At 49.9% G+C, this 20856-nt stretch overlaps 1 protein-coding gene and 1 long non-coding RNA gene across 4 annotated transcripts in view; one reads left to right on the forward strand and one right to left on the reverse strand.

Annotated features, from left to right (window-relative positions):
- Nucleotides 1–1104: 1104 nt before the first annotated feature.
- Nucleotides 1105–20856, reverse strand: part of Lgmn (legumain) — a 29486-nt gene continuing 9734 nt past the window's right edge. Inside the window, exons 1-14 of one of the 2 annotated variants that reach the window (XM_063240905.1) lie at nucleotides 20139–20160; nucleotides 18586–18751; nucleotides 12266–12363; nucleotides 11591–11672; nucleotides 10219–10304; nucleotides 9185–9260; nucleotides 8581–8643; nucleotides 7814–7880; nucleotides 6609–6727; nucleotides 6432–6521; nucleotides 5068–5268; nucleotides 2900–3070; nucleotides 1549–1616; nucleotides 1105–1337 (exon numbers count right to left, since the gene is read on the reverse strand). In XM_063240905.1, coding sequence (XP_063096975.1) covers nucleotides 1295–1337; nucleotides 1549–1616; nucleotides 2900–3070; nucleotides 5068–5268; nucleotides 6432–6521; nucleotides 6609–6727; nucleotides 7814–7880; nucleotides 8581–8643; nucleotides 9185–9260; nucleotides 10219–10304; nucleotides 11591–11672; nucleotides 12266–12363; nucleotides 18586–18732 — 1311 coding nt within the window. In that variant the 5' untranslated portion in view covers nucleotides 18733–18751; nucleotides 20139–20160 and the 3' untranslated portion in view covers nucleotides 1105–1294. Of the gene's footprint in view, nucleotides 1338–1548; nucleotides 1617–2899; nucleotides 3071–5067; nucleotides 5269–6431; nucleotides 6522–6608; nucleotides 6728–7813; nucleotides 7881–8580; nucleotides 8644–9184; nucleotides 9261–10218; nucleotides 10305–11590; nucleotides 11673–12265; nucleotides 12364–18585; nucleotides 18752–20138; nucleotides 20161–20856 lie in introns of those variants that run through there. The other variant, XM_003462651.5, reaches the window with a different exon arrangement.
- Nucleotides 17425–20414, forward strand: LOC134474164 (uncharacterized). 2 transcript variants are annotated; one of them, XR_010044813.1, is made up of 3 exons: nucleotides 17425–17634; nucleotides 17722–17913; nucleotides 18512–20414. It is a non-coding gene; the product is annotated as an uncharacterized LOC134474164 (long non-coding RNA). The 2 variants fall into 2 exon arrangements; XR_010044812.1 differs by having other exon boundaries at nucleotides 17425–17913.

A 20856-nucleotide genomic window follows, 5' to 3' on the forward strand; every position in this document is an offset into this window, starting at 1 on the left:
TTGACATTTCTAGACTACATGAGTCATCTGTTTTTTCAAACTCTCTCAGATCTCCAAAACCAAATCTGTATAAACAAGACCAGTGAAGCTCAAACATGTGGAGTTTAAGGGTTGATTGTGTATTCATGATTGTACAACCATCACCAGTTTTATAACGTTTTCATCACCCTCAAAAGAACCCTGATACCTCTCAGCAGTGCCCTGCCCAGCTCTCCCTGTCCCTGGTTCCTGGACCTGCCGAACTCTAGTGTCTGCACATTTCCATTCCTGGACGTTTTATATCAGATAAGGTTTTTTACTGGCTTCTTTCCATCAGCTCTCTCCTTGTTTATTGCTGCACAGTTTGCACTGCCTGCCGTTAGTGTGACCTTCACACATCTTTAACAAACCCGCTGCAGGACCTGCGTGTGGAGTGACTGCACCAGGGAACAGACACACACACACAGAGCGCCTGCATCTGGTGTCAGCCCGGCCCGACCTTGCGGTCAGAGACGCGCGGACTTCAGAACAAGAAGGTGGACTTTGTGCTGAGTACAAACAGGGAAACGACACGGGACAAGCGGCACAGTCAGACCAGCCAAGGGGCTGTGCCGATGCAGGAGGAGGTGTCCAGGGAGCAAGAGGCAGCCAGGGCTGAGGGCTAAACCGTCCAGAGTGCAAAACTGCAGATGCCAAGAGAGGAGGGCAAAGCACGAGGCCAGAAAGAACAGGAGACGCAGGCACTGTAGGAGGGGCCAGCAGAATCAATGCCAAAGTAAGGAGCCAGAATTGAGTACCTGGTTCCAATTACAAATCTTTATTTTCCTAAGACTCGTCCATCACTGCAGAATAAAATACAAAAGCAATCAAAATTATAATATTTTCTAAAAATAATTTTCCATTGGGAGGCTTACAGCCCCTTCAATAAAATCATGTTAAGACTTGAAAGAGGTTTCAGCATCAAATTTCTCAGACCAAAGATTCCCTCACTGGTTATGGAAGTGCAGGGAACCGCTTGCTGTTGAAAACTAACGGGCCCCTCCCCACCCCCAAAAAACCCTTAAAAAGCCAACAGGCCTCTCTCAGCAGAGCTTTGTCCACCCAACTGTGGCTTCTTCAGAGTTTCACACGCATCCTGGAGACTGGGTAGGAGAGGAGGCCAGCATCTTGTGAAACAGGCCTGGCGTGAGGCCGGGCAGCCATTCCCTGGTGGGCCCGGGCTGCCCGGCTTCCATTGGCCCCACCTCCACAGTCTCTGGGGAGCACATTTTAAGGAACAGTGTCACACATGGAGAAGCACCAAGAAGGCGGTTGTTCAGTAGTAACCAAGGCACACCTTGTCCATGGACGACTTTATCCTGTTGGAGACAGGAAGGAGAACTTGGTGAGAAGGAAGATGAACTCCACCCCAGGGGGAGCAGTCACTGGGGACAGATCTGCCCGACAGGGTCGCTGAGAACACAGCTGTCCTGTATGCTGTTGGCCGTGTCTCACTACGTGAGTAACAGCAGGGTGCTCCCTTCTATGTTCAGAAAGACACCGACTATTCAAAGGTCAACGCCGCTTTACCTGTCAATCGGGTATTTCTTCTCGCACAGGTTGACTAGGACGTACAAGTGTCTCAGGGCGTACTCATACTGGAAGAAAACACAAGGAAGGATCAAACATCTCAGCTCAACCTGCAGTCAGCCTTAAACCTGGGACGGCTCTCCTGCAGTCACCAGGCCAAAGCTTCTCAGTGAGGGGCTCAGGGATCCCCTCTTCCTCTTGAACATCTGATGACATTTGCAGGCTCTCTCCAGAGGAAGTTGATCGCATGAAAGCTCTGCACACAGCCTGCTCTTGTGTCTCAATGCTGAACTTCCAACTTCCCCCGGAACTTTGCTTTCATTCTGGAGACCTTGTTGTGGAACAGGCGCAGAAGGAGGGAGGTGGGCGGTATGTGAATGCCCAGCTGGACCACACCACCGGTAGCACTGAAATAACCAGCGATATTTATCTTAAGAGAACTTCAGGGGAGCTTGGGAATACCCACGAGCAAGAAGATCGATTTTAGATATTTCTAGAGGGCAGGAAAGCAAGACCAGGGGTAAAGCGCAGTCACTGCTGCCCTGCACAGGACACCCCGAGTGTCCTCGGGAAACCTGATATTATAAAATCAGGGGAAGGGGGAAGAAGAGAGTCTGCACAGGATTTGGTCCGCAGGCCACAGTTTGCCCACCTTCCTTCCTCTGACGGGATCCATGCATCCTATAGAAACGGGGACCAGTGTGCAAGATAGATAACCATACTACTAAGGTTTTGTTAGTTCATCAAACAGAACAGTTTGTACTGTCACTGCCCACTTTTTATGCTTGAACAACTACTTCTAATCTGAGAACAACATGTAATTTATCAACTAGTGATTTTTTACTTTTTTTAAAATTTCTGTATTATTTCTACCCTTTTTCTGTTTTGCTTTTTTCTCAAAAGACAGACAGACAGGAAGAAAGAAAGAAAGAAAGAAAGAAAGAAAGAAAGAAAGAAAGAAAGAAGAAAGAAAGAAAGAAAGAAAGAAAGAAAGAAAGAAAGAAAGAAAAAAAAAAAGAAGTGGGGACCAAGCTTTTTAGACACTTGTCAACTCTACTTCTGCAGAAACTCCTCTCCCTCCTCCTCCACTGACATCAGCCACACATGGTGGGGAGGGCCCACAGCAGTGTGGGGAGAAGCAAGCACCCCTCAAAGCTAGCATTAATGAGAGTCGTCATCCATGACGCTCAGGCACGATTAAGTCATAACTTGGGCATCTGTATTCCTCTCGGCTCCAGGTAAGACCCAACATGAGCCACAGTCTCCATAGCCCGGATGGAACCTCCAGAGGCTATCTGGGGGTGGCGTGAGGCCAGCCTTAGGGTTCGGGTGCAGGATCGCGCCCCCTCACCGTGGACGAGTGCCAGTTGAAGCAGTGCGTGCGGAAGTGCGTCACAGCCTCCTTGTAGCAGTCGTGCTCCAAGAGCTGGGCTCTCTCAGACAGCAGCCTCTCGGTCTCAGCCTCAGACCCGGCCAGCAAGAAGACGATCTTGCGTACGGCCTTCTCAATGATGTGCCGAACCTGCGGAGAAACGGCTTTTCTAGATGTGCTGCATGCCAGGCGGCTTCTGCGACCCATGATGAACATTTAAATCTGTCTTTCCACCGTCCTGGGGAGCGAGGTGGGTGACAGAGTCCCCAACAAATATGTTCTGAAAAATGTCTGCAAGATTTCTGTGCTACTTTGCCTTCTAGGATCTCCTAGCACAGCGGAAACATTTACAGCCAATACCAGGAGCAAATGTAGAACTCGAGCCCAGGGCGGATTGCTGTCCCATGAATGGCTCTGCATGCTTCTAGGCACCTCTGCCAGCTCAGGAAACCACTGACAGTTAGATGGGGGCAGAAAGGGGCTTCGTTTTCCTCCCAGATGAAAAACAGCCTCCTACTAAGAACGCTGCTCCACGCTCACTTCCCTAGCATCTGGATCGCCCCTGTCCAGTGGAGTTTGTGTCTTTTGGGTCTGAACAATGCAGGTGCACACACAGCCCACTGTAAGCTTGGCCCACAGTCATGGGGCCCAGGGCTCTCCCAGGTGCCGGACGCCTTCCTTCCTCAATTCTACATTTGTGCAAGGCTGGATTCTCTTCTAATGCCTCGAGTGAACCATCAGAGCCCTGCAGAGCACATGCAGGGGCAGACAGGAGACTCCAGGTGTCTCCCATTATGCGGGCCTAACAGATTTGCAAATGTGTCAGGCAATATCACTCTTCTCATCAGTGTTTCAATTTTGGAAAATGGTTATTAAATACTTTAACACAAAATGGGTTTCTTATTGTTACTTTTCAATGAGTTCTATGTTTTTTAATCTCGATTTTCATTTTTTATGGAAATTCTTTAATGCACAAGAACATAGTAATGCAATAGCTACCAGGAAAGTTGAAACCAGTAAGAAGCACCCAGGCTTGGAAACAGTTTTCAAATCTGCAGCAAATACCGAGAAACCTGGTATGATTTACATTGCTGTCAAGCAAACATGAGAAACTCTGGTTTAAGGACTCTCCAAAGGACAAGGATGAAATGCTCTTCTGTGTCATTTTAAAACACAGTCAGTAACAACAGATATAATGCACCATACGCAAAAGCACTTTAGGATCAACAATTACAGAGTAGAAAGAGGGCCAAAACTAAAAAGCAGGAGTAACACTGTGTCAAACTACATGTCAAATGCCAGCTAAAAACATGCTCTGGCTGAAGCAGGAGGATCACTGCAAATTCAAGGCCAGCCTGGGCTACTTAGTGAAGTCAAGCCCAGCCTAAAATAGATGGTGAGACGCTATCTTCAAAAATAAAAATAATATAAGCATGTCCTGGGTACATACATTGTCACATACAAGGCACATACTCCTTTTTAGGGACTAATTAGATATATGCATTTAAAACACATAGCTTTCTGTTTTTATCATTCCTAGAAAATCCAGGCCAGATTTCAGTGCATTAATCACCCTGCTGCACTGACAATGGAACAAGTGTTCACACAAATCTGTGTGTTGGCAGGAACAGGCAACCCTTTTGCCAGGCATACATTGAGTATCCAACCATGATCTGAAAAATTCTGCCAGTGTTGAAGCAATGGATGAGCTAACTGCAGATGCACTCAGCAGCGAGGACCCGAAGCACCCTAGGAGGAACTTCAGGCTATGACCATGGTTACTTGGGACAGCAAAAATTCTTTGTGGATTAGTTGTTTTACAAACTATGAGTGGCTAATGACCCAACAAGCAACAAAACAAAACTGTCTTCTTAGCAACAAGGTATAAAAGAGGGAAGCATCCATGTGCCATGGCCATGGCAGGATGCAGGAGAGGGGCCCCATCCTTGGCTCCTGAGTTTACTTCCTAATGGAGGTAAAGATGCCTGCTCAGCACACTCACTTCTCGCTCATCACTGAAGCTGGTTCCCGCGCGTGGGAGGAGGGGTGGCCAGTTCTGCCAGTGCCCTGAGCAGCACCAGCAGCAGCAGACAGGGCCCTCACTCACGCACACAGCCCACCTCAGCTGGGCACAGCCATCTACTTACGTCCAGATGCTGCTGGATCTGTTTAACGAGGGCCTGGGACTCGTTCCAGTCATTGGTGCTCATCAGCTTCCTTTTCATGATCTCCAGGGGCACCTCTGGGCTCGGAGTGAGGTCAAGCTGTGTGATCGGGGGCAGAGAGATCGGGGCACTGGCTTTGTGCTTCACTCCTTGAAACTGGATCACTTTCATGGTAGAGATGGACTGGAAAGAGACAGAGAAAAATAGTGTCAGATGGGAGGGCCAGATATGAGGGGCGGATCCTGCCACTTGGAGCTAAGGTCAGGGTCCCATGAGAATGGCAGAACCGGGGCACAGAGCAGTGAAGACGCCCAGCTTCGGACCCTGCGTGCCTCTCGGGTTAGCACAGACTCTCTGGTCTGTGGGGAGAGAAAAGATGCATGTATTTTTGTTCCCAGCCAAGCAACAATCTTCTAAAAACAGTTCTGAAACTAAAAACACACAAATATATACAAACACAAAATTTGGAAACGATCTGTCACAGCTCCTGACACCAAATATAGCTAATGCTGAGGGTGCTACAGGACAAAGAAAATTCCCAGGCAGAAGTCATAGGACCAGGGCAACGCCTGCCGTGCGACACCTCCCGCTGCCCTGTTCTTTCCCACACCCACTCAAATACCCGGCCAGGCTCTGTGGTGTCCTGGGGGCACTTCCTGCACCCCTACACTGCAGGGAAGGGGTGACCGGCTGGGCTTTCTCCACCCGATCCTCTCCTAATGGCCGGTGTTGCCACAAAGGCCCACTGCTCCCAGCAGTGAGCTCTTGGATGGTGGCAGCTGCCAGGCCACTGTCTTCCACACGTGCGCCTGCACCTCGGTCTTGTCCACAGGCACTGCTAAGCCCATGCCACCCACAGTCAGGCAGCCCTGACAGACTCACCTATCTGACCACTCCAATACCCTATGGACATAGGTGGAAGCAAGTAAAACCTCTCTAATTTGTCCAAAAGGGAAATCAATGACCTGCGGCTCAGAATGAGACAGGACCTGGGAAGGTCCATGGCATGGAACGCAGGGCACAACGTCAGGAGGCCTAAAAGAGGCCTTCTACCTCCGTAACCTGTGAGCCAGGCCAGCCTTGGGGTTTCTGGACACTGCCTTCTCTCATGCACAGGCGACGACACATGCTAAGAGTGGTCATCATTTGCCAAATCTGCACATTTGAACCTAGGGAGGCCTGGTCCTGAGCCTGAGAAGGCCCTCGGGACAGAGTCACCAGGCAAGGCAGATATGTCCCTCCTCAGCCACTCCTCACCTGGATCTGTTTTGCTTCACCAAGAGCTGACGTTCCAGGTGAGTCTGCTTAGAGCTCATGGAACAGGGAGCACACGGGAGGCCACTCACCTTGTTCCCATACTGCATGACATGGCTGGTGTTGGTGTGGGACTTCACCAGCTGGTACTGCTTGTGGAGCGTCTCCCTGCTCAGATCTTCCTGCAAAAGGGAAAGTGTGAGGGCGTGCAGGGACCAGAGCCTGACTGTTAAACTGCAGGTGGCTGGCAGGTCCCCCAAAAGGCTCACCATGTCCGAGTCTTCCATCCAGTTGACGCTGTACCAGTCACCCAGGTACGTGGACCTCTGATCGTCATAGTAGCAGGCGTAGGATGACTCGCTGGGGTTGGCAGCAGTAGTCGCATAAACTACAAGCAACCAAAGGGATCTCTGAGTCACACTCTGTGCCCTGCCAGGGACTACACCAGAAGCTGGGGACCCTCTTCCCCGGTGAGTGTGCAGCCTGCCTGCCACCACGCAGCAGGACAGGGCAGGGAGGGGAGATGGGTGGAGGTCACTGTGACCAGCCCTGTGGCCCAGCACAAAAATGCATCTGAAATTGGATGTGGAAGAGAAGAGGCCAATGATGGTCTTTTCACAGCAATAAGTAATGAAGATGCTTCTCTAACAATGGATAGGGACGCAGCTCGGTGCTAGAGCCCCTTGGTTCCACCCCCAGCACCACAAAAAAATTAAAATAAAATAAATTTTTAAAACCCTGTAAATGTGCATGCTTAAACATCCTGCTATTTTGGAAGAATGCTGACAAATTGTAACGGCTCAGAAGCTCAAATAGAGGCCTAATTTTGTTTCCAGAGAGAGACAGAGAGAAAGAGAATTAATACTAAATTAACATTTAGATGTGGGATGAGGATGTAATTCAGAAGTAACACATTTGCGTAGCATGGGCGAGGCCCTGGGTCATGGGTCCGATCCCCAATACCACCAAAAAAACAAAATAATAATAAATTTCATTTAATTTTAAAAATGCTCAGTGGGACAAAAGCTTTAGAATAACTGCCATTTACTCTGTTTACCCTGTCAGGCCCAAAAGCTATGGACTCTGAATTTTGGACACGTTATCATATAAAAGGTAACACCCCAGCTCTGGCACTACTTTACTCCACCCCCTGTTTACAGATGGGGACAACTGAGGTCAACTGAAGTCACTTGCCTGAAAATAGCCAGTCAGTGACCAGCACATCAAAAGGACCATGCTGTTTCACAGCCCATGTGGCTTTGGACAAAAGTACTTTGCTAGAACCCAGAAATGCACAGTGAAACTCATTCCACAGTCTTTGTTCCCTGGCTACTAATAGGAGCAGAGGAAGCCAGAGCTACAACACAGAGCCGTGTCTGCACTCTAGGCCACCCCGGAAGGCCTTGCTCCATGGAGCACCCGCTTCCCGTCACCAGCATCTGAAGCCGACTGATCACCCCAGTCCTATACCTACCGTTGATGTCCTGGGGCAGGTGGTTCATCATGGAGCCGGACTCACAGGCTTCAATGTAAAACACCATCTGCCAGGTGAAAGAGACAGGTGAGGCCCACCGGTCCCGCTGATGCTGGGGGGCCCTGACACTCCTGCCACCAACGCTGGAGTCTTTCACTTTGGCTGTAGGGAGACTAAAGGGGCTGTTGCCAAGTGCTATGGAAGCCACTGGACAAGGAGTCCAGTGTGGGACATCACTCGCAGGACAAAACAATCTCCTCACTGACACAGTTCCCTGTGACGCTAAGGGAAACACTTCACCACCCCACACAGGGAGAGGGTCCAAAGGCCTCGCACCCTCCCCGATTTCTCTTGGAGGTTTCCAAAAAGGGTGTGAGAGAGGCAATAGGAACAAAGCAGAACTATACTATGGATGGTGTTGTGTTCCTCCCCAACTGTCCAAAACTGGGGACAGCCTTAGGAAGAGCCATCTCCAGTGCGGTTCCCAGACCTGTCTGTGACAGCCCCTCCCCCAGACTGCTGGGTCCAGCCCAGGCTGAGGGTTACACTGGTGAACAAGCTCACTATGATTCTGATTAAACAGCTCGGGCCCTAGAATCACACACAGCATTAACTGCCAGACCCCGTGGGTCAGTGCTGCTTGGAAGGAACCCTTTGCAAAAAACCCAGATGGTGAGCTAGAGGGCTGGTCACAGGGTATGCGTGGGGCTCTGTTCCTGCTGCTCCCCTCACTCTCCTCCCCCAAGGGAGCCCCTGGCTGCCATTACCTTCTGGTACATGTGGTGCTTGTACATGTAACGGATGGTCTTGTTCAGGTCCTTGACGTGCAGCTGCAAAGAAAGAACATCACCACTCAGAGCAACACATCCAGAAGAACCATTTCATCAATTCTTTCTCAGCAATCCTTACAAGGAGCCATGGTGAACAGTAAAATTCCCAGAACGTCAGCCAAGGGTCCTATTCACATATTTAAGGGAAGAAAATGCGCTTCTCTAACCTGAACTCTGTTGTGTCTACTGTTGTCTCACCCTGGCCTGAGATACCTCCTGCTGGTGGGACACCAGCTGTAAAAGATGTCCTCGGGAAGACTTCAAGTTGCTATGTCCCCTGCACACAGCGCACATGTGCAAACCTATGGTGGGACATTAGAAGACACACACCATGGTTTAACCCAAGCATGTAGGCTTTGCTTTGTGTCTTCCAAGGTTGTCTTCAAAATGGTAAGAAATATGGCCAGGAGTATAGCTCAGCAGTAGAATACTTGCCTAGCACGTGCAAAGCCCTGGGTTCAGTTCCCACCATACGCACACGCACGCACATGCACACAAACATACACATACATTCATGTGCATGATTCAAAATAAAACTCACATCATCATTGGGAAAAGCCAGTATTCCAGGTGCTCCGTGGTCAGTGAAATAAACGAACACATGATCCCGGGGGCCGCTGCCAAGAGAGAAGTGTGGCAGTGAGAACCTACTTCTATTTCCCTTTCTCTGAAAAGCTGCCCTCATCAAAAAGTGAAGAAGAAGTTTGAGGATTATGGTTACCCAACCAGGAGCCAGGAGGAACACTCTGTACCTAGTGCTATTCTGCACCACGAGCCCAGGCCTAGGGCCCCGAAACTGTGCACAGGCTGGAGAGGAGGAGACCACTGACTGGCAGCCTGACACCAGCCTCGCAGGACCTGGAGAGCAGGGTGAGGGGGGCCTTGGAATTTGCACAGCCCAGAGCCCTGCCCTGTTCCTCTCCTCTGGGGACCCTCCCCTCTGACTCACAGAAGCTCAGCTCATGCCCAGGCCTCCTTCCCTTTTGGCCTGTAAGAAAATACTACCCAACACTTTCGGCTTCTCATGAAAATGCTACCTAAAGTAACAGGAACTGCTGAGAATCTCTGGCCCACAACCAGATGGGCAAACCCTGGGGTTGATTTTCCCCAGTGTGAATGTCAGTGAGCTCCTTTGCCATGGGCAGACAGTGCTCCACAGGCAACAGAGAACTGTGGCTTAAGGGACAGAAACATTTAAGAATAGCGAGGGAAAGCCAGGTGTGACACACGCCTGTCATCTGGGATGACCCAGGGAGGCCAAAGCAGGAGAATCCCAGGTTCAAACCCATTCTGGACAACTTAACGTGAAACTGTCTCAAAATTAGAAAATAGAAAAGGGGTTTGACATGTAGTTCCGTGCAAAATCTCTGAGTCCGACCCCTAGTGCTGTGCTCAAAAAAGAAAAGAAAAAAAAAGTGAAGGACCTGACATGATAGGGTTAATTCAGCACAGAAATGTCAAGAGAAGCCACAGAGCCTCATCCCCAGGCAGCAAAACCCCCTTAGGGACTTCTCTGGGTGAACAGGAAGAAGGAAATGGTTTAAACCATGCCGGGCTTCCCAGCCCCGACCTTACCTCTTCAGGACTTTTCCGGATCCTTTGCCCTTCACTGCTTCTGCGTCACCTTTCAGCACTGCAAGGAAGTTTTCTGGGGTCACATCCTGCACGGAAATGAGGCAGAATCAGAGGCCGCTGTCAGTCCGCCTGAGCCCAGGCCATGTGCCACACACGTCCAAGGACACGGGAAAGGCCAGCACTCCCGGGCCCGTGCGTGCCACCTGTGTGGGTGCCACGCTGAATGTGGTGCGTGCTGACTCCGCACGCCTGCCACGCCTCCTGATCGCTACAGATCTTGGTGGAAAATGGCAAAGTGCAACAGTAGGGAAAATGGGCGGAGGGACACCCAGGAGCTACAGAGGGAGGTGGACAGGCGTCCGGCCTGCTGCCTGAGAGGCCTCGTCCCAAGGGTACTCACTGCTCTCATATTGAAGTTTGCAAAATTGATATTTGATCATTAAAAGCAATACAAAAAAAAAAGGAAAAAACATAATTAAAAATTTTACTTCTGAGTCCAAACCTTTCCTCGTATTAACTACATAGTAACAATCTCATTAAAATAGGGCCAACTATATTACACATGCTAATGTTAAATTTGATTATATTCAAATTTTTTTTAAAAAAGTGGGCCAGATATGATGGCATACACCTACAATCCCAGCACTCAAGAGGCTGCGGCAGGAGGATTGCTTTGAATTGAAGGCCAGCTGGGGCTACATTGTAAGTTCAAGACCAGCCTGAACTACATAGCAAGGTCCTGTCTCAAAAACAAAGAAAACAAAACAAAACAAAGAATAATAACTAACACAATTCATCTTTAGGAAAATCTTGAGCTACTATGTCCTGGTTCTGGAGCTGAGAAAGCTAATCATAGATAATCTATAATAAGATTAATAGCAAAAAATCAGATTACTATTGAAGGAAATATCAGGCATAAAACATGCAACGATTAGCAAGTAAATATCACTGGACTGCAATTTATTTGGAACACTCTCCTTTTTCCCTTTTCTTTCAAAATTCCCATAATTGATCAGGGCCTGGTGGACACACTTGCAGCCCCAATTGCTCAGAAGGTTGAGGCAGGAAGATCACCTGATCCCAAGGATTTGACACCAGTTTAGGGAACACAGGGGACCTTGTCCCCACCAAAAAATTAGAGCTAGGGAGGAAACTCAGTGGTATTGCATGCTTGGCTAGAATGTGTGAGGTCCTGGGTTCCATCCCAGCAGCAAGAAACAAACTAACTAAAATATTTCAGAAGCACTAATCTTGAAACACCGACTAGAAGTCAGTCTGTCAAGGATCTGATTCTAGAAATACAAGAAGGAAAGAAAAACCTTCACCGACAGGAAAACACAACCTGCCAGCTCCACCCCCAGAATGTGCTCACATCTCCGGTGTAATCCTTCAGGACTCCCGCATACACATCTGAGCCGCCAGGCCTGTTGATCACAACACCTGGAGTGGGGTTTCTGCAAATTAAAGGACACAGCTGAAATACAAACTGCAACAGTCTCTGAAATCTTTCTTCAAAGTATGTCCTCATCGTGTGAAAAAACAGTAAATAACTGTTTGCCGAAGACATTTACCATCATCACCTGCAGGGACATCAGTGTGCCAGCGGCTTTAGCAGCCTGGGCATCCCAGGGCTCCAAAACCCAGGAAGTCTAGGCAGGATGGGGAGGGGCAGAGCTCTAGAAATGCACGATAGGGGTCAGGGGGTGAAAGCAGAGGTGACCTGACACCACACAGTCCCTGGGGCAAGCTTTAGCCAAGAAATCTCAGGAAACAGCACAGAAAAATAAGATTTAAACACCAGGGTGTAGGGCTGAAGGCTCAGAGCGGATCCCTCGGGAGAGGTAGGGATGGGCTCTCAGTAAAGGCTTAAGGGCAGCATCCTTCTGGGGACCACAGCCGGGAGCCTGCCAGGGTATCCCTGAGTTGTGTTCAAAGCTGTATCTGGGCATTCTCAATGCCTCGCATCTCGCTCGGCCATTGCTCTGGGTGCCATGTTTTATTTTTAATGTTGTACTTTGCTGCCAAGTTGACAGCACTCTTTACTTACTGGTCAGAGTTGGCAATGTCATCATACATCATCACGACGATCTGCTCATCCGGGATCCCATTCCGGTGAATGATCTGGTAGGCGTGGCACGCGTCAGCCTAGGAGGAAGGGTTTAGTGAGGTTTTGGGCGCCGCAGGGAGGAGGCCCAGAGGGGAGTTCTGGATTTAAGCCTCAAAAAATAGCACAATTAAGAATGATGATGAGCCAACAGGTTAAAATGTTAGCAGCTTCGAAGCTGAGGCAGGAGGATTCTTGTGTGTTCAAGGCCAGCCTTGGCCACACAGTGAGTTCAACGCCAGCCTGAACTACACAGTGAGACCCTGTCTCAACAGACAAGTAAAAAGGTCAGCCTCTGCTGGACAATGGAGCACATCTCTGAAATTTTCAGCACTTGGGAGACTTAAGCAGGAAGATCCAGCCTGGACTATATAGCAAGACCTTGTCTCAAAATAGAAAGAAATACACAAATACATAATAACAAGAAAAAGATTGTTAAAGAAAAAAAAAAACTAAGCAGCTAATTTCACACCACCCAGGATTCTTTTCTGGTCTGAGTAACTTTGGATCTGCTATTGTCACCAGAGAACGAAGTGAAAACTCAAAACTTAACCTCAGGCCAGGTGTGGTGGCACACATCTGTAATCCCAGCAGACAGGAGGCTGAGGGAGGAGGACTGGAGTTTGGGGCCACCCTGGGCTATGTGGCAAATTCCAGCCTAGTCTGGACTAGAGAGAAACATTGTATCTCCATCCCTAAAAAATTCAGCTCAAAAACTGGAATGAAAAAAAAAAAGACAATATTAAGGACAACTTCCGAGATACGACTCCCCGCCCACACGTGGCCAAGGTGTGCTGCTTGCTTATTACAGTTGACCTGCACTGCTCTTCAAGAAATGGAAATCACTTGAGGGCAGAAGAGGCAATGCCACGTCTAGGTTTCTCTTTGCCACTGATTCCGTCTTTCCAGGTTGAGCGTGAGTAAACAAAAAGCTGCCCAGGAAAGGCTTGGCCACCGCACATCACACCCCAAACAGCACCTGGTGCCATGAATGAGCTCCGTCAACACTGCGCTGGCTTCTCCTGCAGACGTCCAGCTAGGGCTTTGGGTCACGGTGCTCAGCATGCAGGGCCTGAACGCTGAACGGAAAGGTCCAGGGCCCAGCCGGCCAGAGCTGCTGACAGGTGCTGCCCTCCCCACATCCAGCCCTGGGCTAGAGCTTCCCCTGTGTGACTGCTTTTCCTCTCACAGTGGCTTGGGGTTTGGGGGAGCTCACCACTCCACTTTACAGATGGGAAAGGGCAGTTTAGGGAGCGGGTAGCTTACAATCTGCCTCCATGCCTTGACAGGCCTTCAGGAAGGACGACAGGGCAATCACAGAGCTACAGAGGCCCCTGGAGAGGACGAGGGACTGACAGTCTAAAATGAGACCATTTTTAAATAGTGACTAAGTATTTTCTATAGAGGCGGGCATCATTTAATGACCAAGATGTGGTCTGAGTTGTGTCATTAGCTGATTCACTCTGCTGTGTAAGCTAGAAGGGCTACCGCGGAACTAGACGATGTGATTTCTTTCTTGCCTTCCTTCCTTCCTTCTTTCTCTTTAAGGGAATGAGGATTGGGCCTTATGTATGCTTTACTGCATCAAAGACACCATTAAGAAAATGAGAAACAAGCCAGGTACTATGGGCCGCTACACTGGTGCCCTCCGACAGTCTGTGCCCCATTGGGAGCCCTCAGTATCTTTATCCCCATTTTAAAGAGGGCAGCAAGCGCAAACCAGGTCTGCCCGCCTGACATGCCTGTGCCCCTTCCTCACACACTGAGGTCTGCCTGCGGCTCTGCCCAGGTCTCTCGGGGGGGCTCAGCTGCCCTGTTCACTCACACACTTCTTTGTGGGAGCCAAGTAGGTGGAGGAGGCAGGGTCCAGCCTGCTCACACTTGGGAAGTGTTACTAACAGCCATCCGAGGTACCTCCTGGGGACGCCTCAGACCTCTGTGCAATTTTCCCTGTAAGTGGAGAGCCTGTGCTGCTGAGTATACTAAAACTGGAGCTTACAGCAAAGACTACCATGAGCCCTGTGCAAGGATGACATGCAAAGGCATGAAGCGTTCTGTATTAAAAATAAAAAGAAGAAGAAAGGCAGAAAGACCACAGGAGGAGATGCCTGAGTATTGAGCAAGGCTGGAATGCAGGGCAGAGACTGCCATGACTCAGAGGCTTTCAGGGCTGGTGTTAGGAGTTCCACATAAGGCATCCCATGACCCCCGATGCAGCTGCTGCCCTCCCCGTCCCCGGTGGGGACAACTGCATACTGGACTAGGGGGTCCCAGGCCACACACAGCAGGCACATCCCAATCACAGGGAGGGGCCCTTTCCCAGCCAGGTCTGCACAACTCCTGTCTCTCTCTCTGGACCACCCACGTAAAGAGGCCACACCTGGAGCTGGGATTTTGCAGGGTCCTCGCTAAGCCCCCTCCCACCCCAGAGCAAGAGCTGAGATGTCCCCACTAACACATCAGGTAGGCAGAGAGCAGCAGGGTGCCTAAGGTCTGTGTGGTCAAAAGCAGTTTCTTTCCAGGCCCTGTGCTGCCTGCTAAAGGCCCCTTGCCCATCCGAGCTAGGCTCAGCACCCCCTCAGCCCTGCACACCATGCCCTACGGAGTCTGACAGCACACAGCACAGCTTGTCGGAGGACCACACAGTCAGCTCGGCCTGTCCACTCCCTCACCACTGTCTGCCAGCCTCTGTCCAGAATCACCCCTGAAGCCTCCAATATTTATTGGTTGGCCTCTCAGGGGAAAGTGCACGTTACATAGAGCCAGACAGCAGCAGCCATGCTTGGATGCTTGGAGTACAAGGGTGGCAACCAGGCAGGGGCTGCACAGAGCGGAGCCCGTGTGATGCGGGGGCCAGCGCAGACTTCTCTGCTCAGTCCTAAGTGATCGGTTCTGTCAAGGGACACGCGTTAGCCAGTCCGCTGGCCATGGCACACCTCACTATGTCCACTCTCCAACTTCCCAGCCTCCTTCCCCCACCGCAGGCCAGGTTCCCTCGAACTACAGCCCTTGCTATCCTGGCATGCCCTCTTGTCATCTTCTTCCTTTCTATCTGAGTCAGGAGCTTCCTTGAGTCATGGCTGATTTCAACAGTGGCAACATGTGACGCAATTCTGGCCTGGCAGACAGGGGGTAAAGTCCTAGAAAAAGATTTATGATCTGAACAACAGCAAAGCATTAAAATGCACTGCTGGCCTCCTTAGGGTTTTGTGTGTTACGATGTGACATCCAAGCTGCTGCAGCGACTTTTGGACCATGTGGAGGGCTTATCTGAAGACACATCAACAGAATGATGGTGGGACAGAAAACTGGGAAGGACCTGGTTTGAGACAATGGGGCTCAAGTGCTTAACTGACCAACCCGGAAGTCTCCACATTCCTTGGTCTTTAAGCCCCTGAGGATTTCTGTAGCCATGGCCACTTCTTCACTGTGACTTTGGTGCTCCCAGCCCATGCTCCTCCCTGTCTCTGCCTCTAGCATCCTCAAGCCACTCCTCTATGAAGCCCTCTGTGCTCCAACCCTTGCCCTGGACCCAGACATGGCCTGCAGGCACTATGTAGGGATTCACCTCTCTCAAGTACATCTACACCTGCCCCCTGGGGCTACCGGCCTCCGATTGGTTCTCACAACTCCCATCCCCACCCACACCCCTCGATCCCCTTGCAAACTCAGGGCCTGACCTGAGCAGTATAAATAAGCACTTTTCTTTCTCTCAATTATTTTTTTCTGTTTTCCATTTAAAAAAAAAACTTGAATGTGTTGTTTTTAATAAATGAGAAAAGGAACTATTTTTAAAGCATGAATTGTGGAACCACACTGCCTGGGTTCAAACGGCAGTTCCACCCCTGACTAGCTATGTGACCAAAGCCAAGTCACTCGGCCTCTCTGCCCGTCAGCTTCCCATCTTCAGTAGATGCACACCAGGCAGGACCCGTCCTCCTGAAATGTGTAAGCATTGAGATAGCACATGCTACATGCTCAGGCAGAGGCAGCAGGAGGTCAGCACCTCAAGCTTGTACATGCCTGCTGGAGAGGACCAAGAGAGGCCACTTCCGGCTGCTCAGCTCTTCTTGGTACGTTCTGGAATCACACCTCCCCTCCTGCACGCCCATGCCTTTTTCCTGGCCCTGGCCTATCCTCGCCCTAGACCATCTCCAGGTCTGCCTATGGCCCCCCCAACCCCAGTCCTAGTACTAGGCACAGCGCCTCTCTGGGGATGCTCAGCAGGGTCCCCAGCACAGTCCCACTGGCCATGGACTTGCCCTCAGGTACTTGGAGCCGAATGTTCCACCAGCACACCAAAGGCCAGTCCCCTCTGCTATCTGTGCAAAGTGGAAAACAAAAATCTAAGGTGGTCAAGACAGCACAAGTCTAAAACAACCACCATAAAGCAGAGGAAAGTGCTCGGCAATGACCACGAGGGCGCCCAGCGTGTCAACACTCCCTGCACAAAGGACACCTTCGGGAGTGTTGCATTAACCCAAGGAAGAGGGAGACCTCCAGTGACACATCAGGTCCTAGGGGGAGAGGTCTGACAAATGCTCTTTGGGTGCCATCTCTGGTGCCGAGGAAGCATATGTCAGTGGCTGGCTGGGAACAGACACGGGCCGACAGGGACCTGGGCTGCGGAGGACGATGCAGTGCACAATTCCCCTCCACTTGACCCCAGTGCCACCATCCTCTCCTATTTGAGGATAAAGAGTTTGGTCTGTGGCCACTATTTTTGTCTCGCTTCCCTCCTTTCTCATTTAATAAACACTAAAAAAAAAAGTTTCTGAGAGGTCAAGGTAACTGGCTAAGTCCTACTGAACAATGTTTAACCAATATATTAGTTCACAGTAGGTTGAAGAAAAACCACGGGGCCTTGTTCAGTAGACTCACAACTTCTCTCCTTGGTGGTTGGGGGGGGGGGGGGACAGGGAGACTGAGCCAAAGACAATGGTGGTTAAGTATTAAGAGGACAGGGATTATTTTGCCACGATAACAATTTTGTAATCAAGCTAAAGTTCCTGTTTGGCTGACACACAGCAACCACTCAAGGAAGGAGTCACAAAGTCAGCTAAATCAGCCGCCTCTGCCTTTAACAGATATGAAACGGGTATAAAAACAAATGCCCTGTGGGAAACTGGACTTGCCCCAGATCAAGGTAACAGGCAGCACCCCATAGGATAGGTGGCCAAGGACACAGGCTCTGTCCCTGCGCCATCCAACTTGGGGCCACAGGCCATGGCACCGGAAGTGCGGCTAGTCTGATCCGAGATAAAAGCACAACACATGCTGGATTCTCATGACTTAGGCAAAAAGAATGCAAGGTATCTCATGATCAATCTTCGCAGTGATTGCAGAACGGCTGGGACATACTCGTTTAAGTAAGATATTAATTCAGCCTGTGATTTTAGTTTTTAAAGTGTAGCTACTAGAAAATTTCCCAGGACCCAGCCTCCATCCAACCATCGGCAAAGAAGGACTCAGAGCTGGACCTAACCGTGGCAGCCCCACCGCAGGGACACTGCCTCCTCTTCGCTGTTAGGAGTACCACTCATGTCAGCAGTTGTGAAGCATTTGTGTGGATGTGTTTTCACTCCTCGGAGGTATGTTCCTAGAGTGGACTCGCTGCCTCACGGCCCATTTGGAGGCTGACCAGTCTGGCAGGTCCTCCAACAGGTAAATAGGGGCACAGGGATGAGGAAAGCAGCCCAGCCAAATTGTGGAGGGCAGAGGGGTCTGGGGCACATAAGCCAGTCTGCCTTTGCTCATTCTGTGGCCTTGGGCAGGTCACCTCCTCTCACTAGGCCTGTCTCCTTATCTATCAAACGAAGATGTTAGACCAGGGGGTACAACCTGTGTGATTCTTGCCCCCACGTCACTGAGCAATATCTGGAGGCATTTGGGGTTGTTACAAGTGGCTGGGCGATGCCACTGATATCTAAGGGGCAGAGACCAAGGATGCTACAGACATCCCACAGTGCTCAACAGCCCCAGCAACACAGTCACCTGGCCTGGGTGTCAAGAGTGCCCAAGTTGAGAAACCTTCTATTAGACTAAGGTAACCCCATAGGAACATTAGGGGAACTGCCAACTGTTTCTCAAAATGACTACATGGTTTAATAAACCCCTCATGACATTCGAGGGGTCCAATTTCTCCACATTCTTGCCCACCTAACAGATGTGTAAATTGTTTCACAAAAGGTCCTTTCTACTGACCACATCCAGGATTGTCCACAGATGCCAGTGTCATAAAGACAAAACAGTCATCTTCTTACCTGGTGCCTGTAATTATACCAGCCATTGGAGCCTGCGACAATCACCACCCAGTGCTTGCCGCCATCCTCCGGGTCATCATCTACACTGGTGGGCAGAGCGCCGGAGCCCAGGACCAGGCTCAGCAGTGCAGCAACCTTCCACAGCATTCTGTACCTTGGAGTCCAACTGCAGACCGGAGAAGCACATGGCAGAGTCAAAGAAAAAACACGAACAGGGAACACTGTTGTCCTCAAAATAACCATCACAATAAATGCACCAAAAATGCAGGATTTATGCAGAGGGAAACCACAAACACCAAGAAGAATTGTGTGTCCCCTGTGCCATCCCCTCTCCTATGTGGACACAGAGGCTGTCTCTGTCCCTGTCTCCCTAACTATTCTGCAAATGGAAGTTTCGTCCAAAACGTGCTTTTAGCTCCTTTGAAAATTTTTATCACAACCCCAAAATACAGCAGATAAAATTCATCAACATAATTCACTGCACTGGCAAAACTTTACCATGTACTACGAATTGTTTATAAGAAATAAAATACTGGTAATACAAACTATGCCCAAAAAATGTGAAAAGCAAACAAAATTTAATAGTAGTTACTGAATGAAAATGTAATAGTGGTGAATGGGATTAAGGGTGATCGTCATATATGCCTCTATTTATTACAATCAATGGATATTACTTATACAGTCTGCAAACATTCAATACGTGTTCAATACTAATACCGATGGGCAATTTAAGCGTATATGTGAGCGGATAATTCAAGGCTTTGACTAACACAGAACTTGTACACATGTTTGATGCAACAGGCAGGGCAAACAGCATTGCCTTGCTTCACAGGAAAGGGGACAGATGTTCGAAAGCCAGTGACCCTTTACCCATGTAGAGCCAACCTTGGCCAGAGACCGGAGCCAGGTCCCAGGAATTCCTGGCCCAGCGCTTTCTGCTCTGTGGCTCTGCACCTCAAGACTTTAATCTTAAAAACCTATGTGCTCGATTTTATACTTTAATGCCTAAACTTCGTTTCTTTTTTGCGATAGGTCTCAAACTTCTCAGCTCGAGTGATCTTCCTGCCTCAGCCTTCCAAGCAGCTGCACTATAGGTAGCAGGCCACCACGTCCAGCCAATGCTAACACTTTAAATGCACATTTTTAAGCACAAAGGCAGAAACAGGCTGACCCTAGACACCTCGCATGGGTACAGGATCCTCCCTGCCCTGTGTGCTGACTGTGCTGCTCCAAAGGAACTCCTTCTGGAGAAAAAAACACAGGCAGGGCTGCGGCTCTGTGATAAGAGGAAGAACATGCTTTGAGACCTCTGCCTCCAGGCCTCCAGCCGGCTCGGCAAGCAGGCCGGCTCACTCGCCACCTCACAGCCAAGGTTCCCTGAACACCAGCCCTGCCAGACAACTAGGTGCTGGGAACTGATGAACAGATACAGGGACAATGCCTCTGCCTCCACGGAGCCTGCAGCCAGCGAAGGATGATCACCTCGAGCTCAGAGCCCAGCACTCTGTGCCTAGCCCCAACAGCACTGTGAAGGCTTAAAGACCTAAACGCACCTTACACCAGGGCTTCTCCAAAGTGCTCCCAGCTCCCCTGCAGATCCGGTTAGGATGAAGATTCAGATCCTGCAGACCCCGGAGTGGGCCCGAGACTGAGTTCCCTGTGACACGGATGCTGCCTCCTCAGACCGCACTTTGATGCAGAGAGCTCCGTAGTCACCCCTTGGGCTCGGGTCCACCTTGGCCCTAAGCCTGGCATCCAGCCAATGCACTGCGCCACCCTTCACTGTGGGAGGTTTCAATCTGAATTAAATTCAGCTGCCTTTTGCTTTCTTTCTTGCTTTTTTTTTTCTTTCTTCTCTTTGCAATGCTGGGGATTCAACCCAGGGTCTTCCCACTGAGCTATATCCCAAACCCTCCACTCCCCTTTTTTTTATTTTGAGACAGTGTTTGGCTAAGTGGCCCGGACTGGGCTTAAACTTGTGATCTCCTTGCTGTGGTTTCCCAGGGTATCCAGCTCCATGCTCGGTCAAATTTAAGTTTCTTAAAGCTCCACTGCAAGACCAGTGGGTGGGTGAACTAAGTAGGATGCTCTCAGATTTGGTTGGAAAAGATTTAGTATTCACCTAACAGGCGAGGTCAGTGGACAGTGAGTTCCCCTGCTGACCTGCTAATGTGCCATGGTCCCTCAGTCTGACCAGCACTCACCAGGGAGGGGAGATAGCCAATGCAGGGGGTAACTAGGCAAGTGCATGAAGAAGCAGGCAAGAGAGAG

The sequence above is a fragment of the Cavia porcellus genome, unplaced genomic scaffold (genome assembly GCF_034190915.1).
Source record: "Cavia porcellus strain 051 isolate PalLab524CR breed Dunkin Hartley unplaced genomic scaffold, mCavPor4.1 scaffold_31, whole genome shotgun sequence".
NCBI lineage: Eukaryota > Metazoa > Chordata > Mammalia > Rodentia > Caviidae > Cavia > Cavia porcellus.